The following is an 11,945-nucleotide window of genomic DNA, read 5'->3' as shown; positions in this document are numbered from 1 at the left end:
ATACAACACTGAAAACATTCTAAACACTGGCCTGTTTTAGAGATGCGCTTTTATGCACTGTTGTTATAAATGCTGAACTAGGATTTCAGGGTCGTTCTCTCTCGCTCAAGCTTTTCCCCTTGAAGTGCTTCACAGATGCCCCTCTACATTCATACAAATACTTTTACAAAACGTATAAAATCATTTTAAATCAGAATATTTTCACTTGTATTGGTCTCTATATACCTCTGTTTTCATGTGCCAATCTGTTTCTGAATGCTAGACTAAATAAATATCACTAAAATTTGTAAAAATTCTAATCTCATTATGTGTGTGTATGTCACTCCAAAGCCTGGTGTATAAATTCTGACTGTATCAGTTGCTGCTGATGAAACTGGGGCGGTAAGTGAACTAAGCAATCATGAGTTGCTCCTCTTGTAACAGTAGTAACATGGAACCTGAGGAGATCTCACAAAGTCCCACATAATATATTGGGAGTAGTAAGGCAGTTGTTATGGGGGTCACTAAAAACAACAGAGACAGAAAGAGGGTGAAAACACCCACAAGGCAGTTTGGAAAACATAAGACAATAAATAAAAAGTAAGAAATTTCCTTCAACATTTCACTTTTCTCTCAATCTATTTTTAAAAAAAAAGTTTGTTAGTTTCAGGAGTGTCCCCAAGTCTTTGAAATGAAAGACGTGGTATTCTTCATATACTTTTTTTATAATTAAAAAACAAGTCCATCTGTGACAGAACGTCTTACTTCATTAAATTGTCTTTTCTTTTTAAGACAACACAAATTTCCCTTTAACTTTCTTTCTGCAAACACCAGCAGACAGTCTTTTTGACGCAAAACAGTCAATCCTAATCCAATTAAAATCTTGGAAATGGGCTGACAGGTAAGTAAAAAAACAAGCCCTAGAGTGAAGCTTGTCAACTCTACTCTCTCAAAGTCACAAACATTAAAGGTAGTTTGAGTTGCTCAAGCAAACACCTGCATCTTCCCATTGGACTCCTGGACATGCGAAATCTGGGTCTGAGTAGGAGCTGTGACGGCTGGGCTGGGGGTGGAGTCAGACCAATCGGACACACAGTGAGGGGAGGGACTGGACCAGGGCTCTGGAGACTCTGGAGAAGGAGTCAGGTAAGGATGTTCACTGGGCACATGCAGGTAATGCTTGGGTGTTGCATCCATGGCAGAGTTGCAGCTGTGCTGGGAGGGCGGTGTGGGGTAATCCTCCGGGCCTGTGGTGCTAACACTCGCCTGTGCCGGGTGTGCCTGAGACAGGATAGCCTGTGCTTGCGAAGGCTGAGGGGCTGTCGAGGCTTGCGGTGGCTGAGTCTGTGGCTGCTGTGGCTGGTAGAAAGCTGGAGGAGGCTGGGCCTGTTGTGGGGTTGGGGGAGTGGAAGAACCCATGCGGGTGAGGTTGGGGTTGGTGAGGGCAAGGCTGTGAAGTTGCTGCGGCTGCTGCTCTGCAATGGGTGGCAGTTTGACTGGGCTAATAGAGGGTGCGTTGGAGACGGGTGTCGGCTGCAGGATGGGCTGCTGGGCATTACGGAACATCTGCTGCTGGTGCATGAGCATGCTGCTTTGCTGCAGGGTCGGTGTCTGAGGGAGCATGCCTGCTTGGCTACTTGCTTGATGCATAATGTTGACCATGGGCTGACTGCACTGAGAAGATGGAGGCATGCGGTTGTGCCAGTCAAATGGCACGCTTACTGGACTTACTATACCCATGTTGAGGCTCATCTGGCCGGCATTCAGCACGCAGTTGTGGGGGCCTTGGTTGACGCCGCCTCCTTGCATGACCACACGCCCATGCATGGAGAGCCCACCATCACTCAGGTCGCTCAGCTGAGCTAGGGAGACTGCAAAAGGGCTGGTGCCATTCAAGATACTGCTGTGCACCATTGGAGTGGTAGGGACAGACATTGAGGAGTGGAAAAGGCCAGGAGAGGGCATGGCGGCCGGTGATGTTGGATTGGTGATGTAGCCGGCATTGCTGGCACCTCCACGTGGCGAATCCAGCGAGTCGACAGGGGAGAGCGTGACGGAGCTCTCCAGCAAAGCACTCTGCATGTCTAGCGTCAGCCGTTTGTTACGTGCTTTGGCTGAATCTTTCAGGCTGGTAGTGTGCTGTCCACCTATGCCTTTAGCCCCTGGGCGTCGGTTCTTCTTACCCTGCGGGGTGCTTTTCAGCCCTTGGAGGAAGTTGCTGGGAGGGCACATGAGTGGTGAGAGGGTGTGGCTACCAGATAGGTGGTGACCTGCCCCTACATGTCCCTGCGGACTTCTCACAGTGTTATATTCATCCAATAGCTGTACAATGTCATGGTGCATGCGCTCCTGTGCGATATCTCGAGGGAGTCTGTCCATGTGATCTGTTATCTCCCTGTTAGCAAAGTGAGCCAACAACACCTTTACAGCCCCACAGCTACCTTCCCTGGCAGCCAAGAAAAGTGGAGTTTCCTCCTAAAGATAGTAGATAGATATAAAAATTAACAACATGGTTGAGATAGTTATATCTGAATATTAAATAATAAAATTGCATACCTTAAGGTCCTGCATATCTTTATTGGCACCGTTCTTCAACAAGGCAACTGTAGCTTCAACATTGTTGACTGCTGCTGCCCAGTGCAAAGCTGACTTTCCTGTTGGAGAGTGAATGGAACCATCAGAAACAATGCAACCTCACATAAGGAGCAGGAACTTTTTCTTTTCTTTTGCATTTACCGATTTCATCAACAGCATTGACATCAGCATGACAGGTGATCAACTCTTCCACCATGCCTTCTACTGCCAGACGGGCTGCAAGGATCAGAGCAGTGGAGCCATCATACATGCGTGCATCCAGGTCTGTGGCACGGTTCCTGATCAGAATCTGCAGAAGCAAGAACATGGGATACATTAGCACTGACACTGTTACAATAGTCCATATCTACTTATACTTTATATTTGGTTGTAGGTGACTTTACCTGGAAAACCCCCTGGGCATCAGCTGCTACAGCTGCATGCAGAGGTGTGCGGCCAGCGTTATCCTGTGCGTTTGCATCAGCTCCAGCATCCAGGAGTCGTTTAGCTGCGTCAGCTCGGGCATAGCGTGCAGCCAGATGCAGAGCGGTCTCTCCAGTGCGGTCGGTCTGAGCTGCAAGCGATGCTCCCTGGTAAATGAGGTCGGATATGATGTTGGCGGAGGATTCTTCTGAATCATCATCTTCGGTCACCTCTGGCTCCAGCCCACCTCCACAGAAGGATGCCAGCATCAGGGGTGTGAAGCCATCTAAATGAAATAATAGTTTGTAAATGTTTTGAATACATTTGCTATTATTGCAAGGCAACTGATAAGGTGGGACAACTGGGACTAATCAAAGAGTACAGGTGTGTTCACACTTGTCATGTTTGGTTCGATTAAACCGAACTCTGGTGCGATTGCTCTGTTAGTGCAGTTCATTTGAGTAAGTGTGAACATTTCCATCCGAACCCTGGTGCGTAACAAAAAAGCGGACCGAGACCGCTAAAAAGATGGGTCTCGGTACACTTCCAAATGAACTCTGGTGTGGTTCTAATGAAATATGAATGCAACATGGACCCAATACTTCTGTATGGGTACGTTGATGTCATCGGTCTGTGTTCGGTGAGTTCTGGCGCACAATATACGTCATTCAACCTGACCAATCAGGTTGTGAACGTATCACAATGCCTTTAGGATCAGTATCTTTAAGTTCGCTGTCAAAAATGCCAATGTGAATGCTGAGTGGACCAGGACCAAATGTATAGTTTTCTTTTTTTGATCTGGACCAAACGAACCAAGAAAACCGAACTACAAGTGTGAACGCACCCGAAGAGTAGAAAGCCAAACATATCATACCAGGGCCTCGGACATTGACATCCATGCAATCGCTGTCAAACTCTCCCTGTGGAGGTGTGAGAGCCATGGAAGGAGGCATACGGATATCTGCCGCTGCCAAGTGGTGCTGTGTCCACTGTCTGCTGTCCACTGCATCCTCACCATCTGACAGAATCTAGGCTCTTCCACCTGTACAAAAAAGCCAACATTAGTAAGATATACAACTGTTTCTTTGATGCATACATTGTAAGAGAAATGATAAATGGTCACTCACCTTAAGTCGTTTTGCCTCTGGGCAGTCTGTGTCTATCCACTGGTCACTGTGATCTGCCAATAGAGACTCTTCCGCCGTCTTTGGCATGTGTCTGCAAAGAGTCATGAATGCTAATTAGTCCCTTTGAAAGGGATATTTTGATGAACTATACTGACAATAGTTATATTAAAAGCACTGATAATGCATGAAAAACTCACTTCATGCCCAGGGAATCTTGCCCCACAGGTTCTCTGCGGTTCTTGTTACTGCTTGTTTCCTTCTTGAGGAAGAAGCCCTCAGGGAACCAGAGTGTGCTGTGTTCACGTTTGCGGCGGGCAATCAACATGCCCACCATCAAGATTACCAACAAGAAGAGTGAAGCTACTCCTACTAATAGTAGCTTACCCCATCCAAGATCATCTTCAACAGGATCTTTTATTTTTTCACCTGAAAAAGTATGATTAGTATGATTATAAAATCCAACTGTACCGATGGGATCTATGTAAGAAAGCAATTAAGTCTGTGTAAGTGTGGATACTTACTGCGCACTTCCTTCAGGGGGTATGGGAAATTCAACATCTCCTTAGCAAACAAAGCACCCAGGTAATCAGCAGCGCTGCTAGCACTGCGGAAGCAGTCATCTGAACCCTGGGAGCAGAGCCTGTTGTCTATTTCCAAGTATACAATAGACCTGCAGAGGAGCAAAAGAGTATTAATTAAGGCACATTCACATTAGTGAAATTCTGGTGATATTTTGCTGGCAAATGTTCGGTATTGTCAATTTTGTAGCAATGCATGAAGCACCGCTTACTGAGAGGTTACTTCCAAACTAAGCTGCTTTATATTGGTCAATGTTCCAAGTTCAAGAAACTTGAATCTGAGGCGAAATGCTCATGAGGAATGCAAAATTTCGCTGTACAAAGGTAAAAAAAATTAATGAAATTGCACTGATTACTTCAGTAACCCCAACTTACCCAATGACCTCCGGCTGAGGTTGAAGCTCCCGTTTAATGCGTGTCTCATGGCCTGTATAGGGTTTGATCATGTATTCCCCATTCTGATCTAAACGGAAACGCAATGTAGTGCGCAGGATTGCACTTAGTTTCTGCAGGAAAGCAGTTTGTGTCCTTAGCAGCTCCTCGGGAGGCAGCAGAACTACAATAACCAGCATGCCTTCTGCAAGGTCTTCTGGAATATTCTCCGCACAATCCAGTCCATCCCAGCCACACTCTTCAGTATTGCAGCCTTGGTCACAGAGCCCATCTGCGTAATGGTTGGTACAGTATGTCTCATAGCTGGGGCTGAGGGAAAAGAGAATGTGTTAGAGAAAGGCCATCATTAACAGTCCTATCAAGCATAATTAAAGCTTAGTACAAGACTTACTTGCAGACTTTTTCTTTGTTCTTGCAGTCGAAGTTATCATAAAGGCACTCTGCATTGTTGCAGAACTCATCACACTGACTGTTGCTGAAGAGCCGCCAGCAGCGAGGGTCTGTGCAGCGTGCCCAGGGGTTCACAGCCAGAGAGCAGTCACCTCCATCCCAGCGGCAGGCAAGCGTATTACATTCTTTATCACACACACCGTCATTGGCCTTGCCTTGACATTCAGCATTAGGCCTTGGTTCCTGTTCGCATCGGTTGCCCGTCCAGCCGTTGATGCACTGGCAGTGGAAAAAAGGGAAGCTGGTCTCCTCTGTACACAAGCCTCCATTGCGGCAAGGTTTGGAGGAGCAGCCCTCATTGCTGCGGTGCTGACACAGTGGCCCGCCAAAGCCCTGAATACAGGTGCAACGTGCACCTCGTGAGGTAAGACTACAGCTGCCACCATTGTAGCAACGCAGCTCTTTGCAGTTCATGCTCCTCTCACAGTTAGCACCTGCATACCCCTGAGAAAGAGACAAGGAGGAGTTAAGTAGTTGCTTTTGAAGTTTAAAAGATAAAAGTAAAGATGGAAACAAGAAGATAATAATGCTATAGTTTATATCATATAAGGCCTGCATACTCACAAGCTGACAGTTGCAAGTGTATCCCAGTGACGAGCTGCTGGACACGGAGCATACTCCTTCGTTCTTACAGGGCTGAGATTCGCACACACTGAATCTATTCTGACACCCTCGTCCTGAAGACACAATGAAGTGAGTAATTAGAGACACATTACAATGTTGTTTATGTAAATCCCAGACACATTTTTCAGTTTCAAGACATCCCTTACCTGTGAAGCCGGGTTTGCACATGCACTGGTAATCATTAGGCAACTGTATGCAATCCAAGCTGTTGGAGGATTTGCAGGGGTTGGAAAGGCACTCGTTGATGTCTCCCTCACAGCGTTCTCCAGTGAAGCCAGGAGGGCAGTTACACCTGTACCCTCCAACCCTGTCCACACAGGTGCCATTGTTTTGACACTTGGGCATGCCCCGAGGCCATGAGGGAATTGCGCAGTCATCCTCATTTATCTCACATAAGACCCCTAAAAAGGTCATAATAAAAACATTACAGCGACCTTATTCCAACCTATGTCTAACTATGTACTCTACTGTTCAAAGTTTAGGGGTCAGTAAGATTTTTTTCTTGAAATAAATTAATACTTTCAGCAAGGATGCATTCAACTGACCAAAAGTGACAGTAATGTATGTTACAAACAATTATATTTTAAATTATGCTCTTTTTGTTCTATTCTTCATAGAATCCTAAAAAAAAATCATGAAGCACAACTGCTTTCAACATTGATAATAATAAGAATGTTTATTGTGCATCAAATCAGCATATAAGAATGATTTCTGAAAGATCATGTGGCACTTTGCATCCCAGGAATAAATTACTTTTTCAAATTTGCTAAAACAGAAAAGGCTGATTTTAAATTGTAACAACTTTACGGTTTTCTTTACTGTGTTTTTATAAAACAAATAACTTGCTGACCCCAAAGATTTGAACAGTTTTGTATATTTGGATTTTTGCACTTGAGACTTTAATTCTTCGCATTTTACTCCATGTCAGGTATATTATTTAAATGTAATTTTGAAATCTATCTTACCTAGTGTGCCTGGAGGGCAAGAGCAGATGTAATGTCCCACCAGGTCAATGCAGGTTCCTCCATTCTGACACGGATGAGACTGACACTCATTGACCTCTCTCTCGCAGTTGTTCCCCTCATAACCAGGCATGCACTGGAGGAAAAGCATGTCAGTTCAAAATCAGTTCTAAAATATCTTCAGTTCTTCATATTCTGTAGGTAATTAGGCTTTATACTAATACAAATCATAATATATACTATTTGTAGCAGTGGTAAGATGACTCACATCGCAGGTGAATCCTCCCATGTAGCTCCTACAGGTGGCACCATTGAGGCAAGGTTTGTCCTCACAGTGGTCAGACTGGGACTCACAGTAGCTGCCTGTATACTCTGGGTGACATTTGCAGTAGTGTGTGTTGCCAGTATTGACACAGTGTCCAGCATGGTGGCAAAGCTCATCTGTTTGGAGTCCTGTGTGAGAGAGAGAGAAAGAATGTGGACAGTTAACAATGAGATCACATTTAAACTATTTGTAAAATAAAGTTATATTCAATGCAATATTATATACCTCTCTGCCTGGCTGCAACTTCACAAGACACTCCTGGGATGTCACAATAACGACCTGACCAGCCTCCCAAACAGTCACATGTGAAGGAGGCATCTTTCTGTCTGCAGCGACCACCATTCTTGCATGGGTTAGACGGCCTGCACCAATCAACTGGATACTAAAAGACAGAGGAACATTTTATTCTATAATTTATTTGAATGATTCTATTCTATCAGTGATTTTAGTTGTTTATTCTTTAATTCCAATTTTTTTTTATTGTATGTAACTTAAGAAAAGTTGCAAGCATGTTTAGGTTATGGCATAATCTGGAATTAATACCTGGCAACGGGGGCCAGTGTAGCCTTTTGGACACGAGCAGCGATATGACTCGAGGGCATCTTGACAAACTCCTCCGTTAAGGCATGGCTGAGAGTCACACTCGTTCACCTCGTACTGGCAGTAATCTCCAGTGAATCCTGACCGGCAGGTACATTTGAACCCCTTGATCCCATCAGTGCAGGTGCCTCCATTAAAACAGGAGCTAAAACAAATGGGGGATGTTATTTGTTTTTGTGCTACTATTGGCTACAGCATTTTTTTGATAAGGTATGAGGGAATTCACGGTCTCACCTTTCAGTGCAGTCTGGTATGTTGGTCTCACAGAGAAGGCCTGTGAAGCCTGGTTTGCATGTACAAGTGTAGCTGTTGACGTAGTCGGTGCAAGCTCCTCCGTTCTTGCAGGGGGCGCTCTGACACTCATTTACCTCGGTAGCACAGTGTGACCCTGTGAAGCCTGGCAGACAGCTGCAGCGGAATGAGTTTACTCCATCTGTACAGGATCCTCCGTTCAGACAGGGGTCTGACAAAACCAAAAACACTATGAGACCGTGGCAACTGTGCTGAAGAAAAGTTGGACCATTTTATTTGTGAGACCAGCAATAAAAACCTGGTTTCTGTTGAGTTCGACTCACTTGGTGAGCATTCATTAATATCCGTTTCACAGTTGGGTCCAGTGTAACCAGAATGGCAGGAGCACACATAGCCACCCAAAGTATTGGTACAGGCCCCGCGGTTCTTACAGGGGTTAGAGTTGCATTCATTTATGTCAGTGTTACACAACTGACCTGTGGTGGGAAGGACACTTAGAGTTAGACATTCTTTAGCAAACTCAATTCTTATAGACTTGAATCAGAATGCATTTATTGACTCACCCTGCCATCCGGGTTGGCAGTTACACTGGTAGCCGTGGTAGTCAGGTGTATGCACACAGGAAGCATGGTTGGCACAGGGGTTCGGAGTACAAGGGGTGAGCAGTTCTGCACAGGTGGGTCCGCTATAAGGTGGCTCACAGAGACATGTGAAACTGGCGACTCCATCAACACAGGTGCCCTGATTTAGACACGGGCTGGAGGCACACTCGTTGATGTTCACCTGACATAAGTTACCTGAGGATAGGAGACAGCTGTCACAATGTAACTATTGGCAGTGCAATTTTTAAGAACTTACAGTAGGGGGAGTTATGTCTGAGTTTTAGGGAAACATTAAACCCTTTTCAGCAGTAGAGGTTGAGTAAAATATCAGAGAACAGTCTGTTCTTTTCGGTAGAACAATGTGTAATAAAATCTCTTTTTGTTGTTATTATTGTAGTATGCATACTGTGCTAATGTAATGTATATCTCACCTCTAAAACCTTGCCGACACTTGCAGGTGAAACCATTGAGCTGATCATAACAGGTGCCTGCATTCTGGCAGGGGTTTGGCAAACAGTCGTTTCGGTCTAGGTCACAGTTCTTACCCACCCATCCAGGCTCACAGTCACATCGATAGCTGCAGGAGCAATACAAACTAGCGTCACACTCAAATCAAGTCCCCATTTATTTAATTCCTGCTAGTTTTGAAGCTTATTATGGAACTCTACCCATTAGGATCATCTCTGCAGGTCCCATGCAAACATGGGCTGCTGGCACACTCATCCACTTGTGAATAACAGTACGGGTCATGGAAGCCTTCAGGGCACTGGCAGCGGAAGCCATTCTCATCATCTACGCAGGTTCCTCCATTGCGACAGGGATTAGACTGACACTCGTCAATCTCATCTTTACATTGAGGCCCTGAAACGGAGAGAAATTTCTAATGAGATTTATTTCCTGCATATCCCTGAATTTGCAAACTTTCCCTTGATTTGTATAAGAAAAGAGAGGGGAAGATCTCTCCCTGTCTCACCGGTAAAGCCAGGCTGGCAGACACATTCATAGCGGTTTATGCCATCTTTGCAGATTCCGTAGTCACAAGGGTTGCTAGCACAGTCGTCAAAGTTGATTTCACAGTTATTACCTGTGTGAGAAGAAAAAACCTATTTAATATGAAAGCTAATGTAACAAATGCAGTTGAATTATTGATACATCATCCCTCACCTGAGGTGCCATGTTGACACTGGCAGATATACTTGTTGACTAGGTCCACACATTTGCCCCCATTCTGGCAGGGGTTGCTGTGGCACTCGTTGAGCTGGTTCTCGCAGCGGTAGCCAGTGTAGCCAGGGTCACAGTTACAAGTGTAACTGGCAATGCCGTCTACGCAAGTGCCGTGGTGGCATGGGTCAGGCTTGCAGTTATCGATGTTGCTCTCGCACAGCCTTCCCTCAAAACCTGAAGACAAAGAGGAGAGTGAATAAGCAGAGAATGGTACTTTTCTGTTAACGTGACATCTCAAGGACTGAGTGAGGTACTGAGTACGGAGAGATATCAGATGTGCATAAAGTCTCTGCTGCTCTACAGGTTCCTGTGTTTGTGTTTCTTGCCTGTCAGGAACAATTTCCCATGTGGGCCATTACTGCACAAGCTAGGTGAGACAAAACTGCATTGTCCTCGTTCCTACTATTTCTATATTCTGTCTGTTCATGACCACTGTAGCTCACAAAGTCTGCATGAGTGATTCAATGCCCTTTATTTGTGTTTTTGTCTGGGGTGTAAATACTTTCGTTGTACCCTTTATCCTTCTTAACCAGCAACCCCTTGACAGCCCCCTCTTGCTTTTTTGGTCTGAAAAATTTTCTCCTCTTTTCCTAGTCTCAATCATTTTTTTTCTCTTTTCTGTCTGCTACCTCCGTTTCCTTCTTTCTCTCTCTTGTGAAAGCTTCTACAGTTTGGAGTCTCTGTTCCCTTGGTTTCCATGCCGACAGTCTGTCAAGGCAGCGGCCGTGTGAGGAGCAGGGCAGGGCTGGGCTGTGGTGATGAGAGAGAAAGAGAGAGAGAGCCCTTCACAGGCCTCACAGGCCTGCTTTTGTCCCGTCGAGCAGCAGGACAATACCCTACGTCCCAACTAACGGGACAGCTCAGCAGAGGGGAACTGGAGCACGGAGAATATCAAACAGCAGGCTGCTTCAGACAATACACAAACTCCATGTCTGTGCTTTCTAAAAGCCTAGTGACACATGCAGTATGTACTGTACCTTAAGCCCAAAACATTCACATGCAAGTTCATGCTAATTTGCTGGATAAATTAAAACCAGAAAATAGCCATTCCCGCATGCACAACTATGTGAAAGTGAATGCTGGGAGCTTTGGTTGTGCCATACGGTGCTGTGTGGGTATGCATTGTGGGTTACAGATGAACAGATGTCGGGGTGATGACTGAGCATAACCCCCCTCGTCAGCAGCTGCCGGCCTTGGTGACCCTGTGACATTGGGGTCTGCAGGGCAAAGGAGGGGGATTTGGGGCTTCTTGTCAGCCTGCCCAGCAGTATGATTATAGAAACAAGAAGCATCTGACCCTGAGATCACTACGTTCAGGTGTTTGGATCTAGTCAGTGATGGTGAATTTGACTTTGAACCCTGAAGGGCTCCACTAAACTCTTGCACAGCAGGCACACACATCTTCATTTAGCAGCTTACCTTCAGCGCAGCGGCATTCGTACCCATTGGGACGGTCAATGCATTTGGCTCCATTCTGGCAGGGAGTGCTGGCGCACTCATCTACGTCGATCTGACACATGGTGCCAGTAAACCCTGGGACAGGCAAACATAGGGGTTAGAGGTCAGTCTGAGGCAGCAGAGGTGAGCTCCACACACTGGTCAGGTCATTAGGTTCAGCTTTGGGGGCAGTAGAGCTCGGCCTAGTTGGAGATGTCTGCCCCTTGGATTATTTGAAGCTAAAGCGGAATTGAGTTTTCAAAGAAGGTTCACTGAATCTCCATTCGAAATTTTTGATCTTAGTGGTGTATATCATTATTAACATACACTGTGTTTTGATTCTCTTCCAGACTGTTAATAAACAGAATTTGAAACATCTGATTTGAAGTGAATAC

At 45.4% G+C, this 11,945-nt stretch overlaps 1 protein-coding gene across 1 annotated transcript in view; it reads right to left on the bottom strand.

Moving 5' to 3' along the window:
• Positions 1–632: 632 nt before the first annotated feature.
• Positions 633–11,945, bottom strand: part of LOC122133948 (neurogenic locus notch homolog protein 1-like) — a 28,603-nt gene continuing 17,290 nt past the window's right edge. Inside the window, 25 exon segments of the mRNA XM_042719184.1 lie at positions 633–2,454; positions 2,536–2,633; positions 2,716–2,863; positions 2,958–3,262; positions 3,851–4,006; positions 4,009–4,018; positions 4,104–4,194; positions 4,301–4,529; positions 4,625–4,773; positions 5,057–5,383; positions 5,466–5,968; positions 6,089–6,201; positions 6,295–6,549; positions 7,114–7,246; positions 7,379–7,563; positions 7,661–7,817; positions 7,979–8,180; positions 8,270–8,498; positions 8,611–8,763; positions 8,851–9,084; positions 9,321–9,466; positions 9,558–9,750; positions 9,863–9,973; positions 10,054–10,287; positions 11,533–11,646. Coding sequence (XP_042575118.1) covers positions 964–2,454; positions 2,536–2,633; positions 2,716–2,863; positions 2,958–3,262; positions 3,851–4,006; positions 4,009–4,018; positions 4,104–4,194; positions 4,301–4,529; positions 4,625–4,773; positions 5,057–5,383; positions 5,466–5,968; positions 6,089–6,201; positions 6,295–6,549; positions 7,114–7,246; positions 7,379–7,563; positions 7,661–7,817; positions 7,979–8,180; positions 8,270–8,498; positions 8,611–8,763; positions 8,851–9,084; positions 9,321–9,466; positions 9,558–9,750; positions 9,863–9,973; positions 10,054–10,287; positions 11,533–11,646 — 5,966 coding nt within the window. The 3' untranslated portion in view covers positions 633–963.

This window comes from Cyprinus carpio, chromosome A3, assembly GCF_018340385.1.
Source record: "Cyprinus carpio isolate SPL01 chromosome A3, ASM1834038v1, whole genome shotgun sequence".
NCBI lineage: Eukaryota > Metazoa > Chordata > Actinopteri > Cypriniformes > Cyprinidae > Cyprinus > Cyprinus carpio.
The sequence above is the reverse complement of the archived record's forward strand: the minus strand, read 5'-3'. Positions and strand labels throughout refer to the sequence as shown.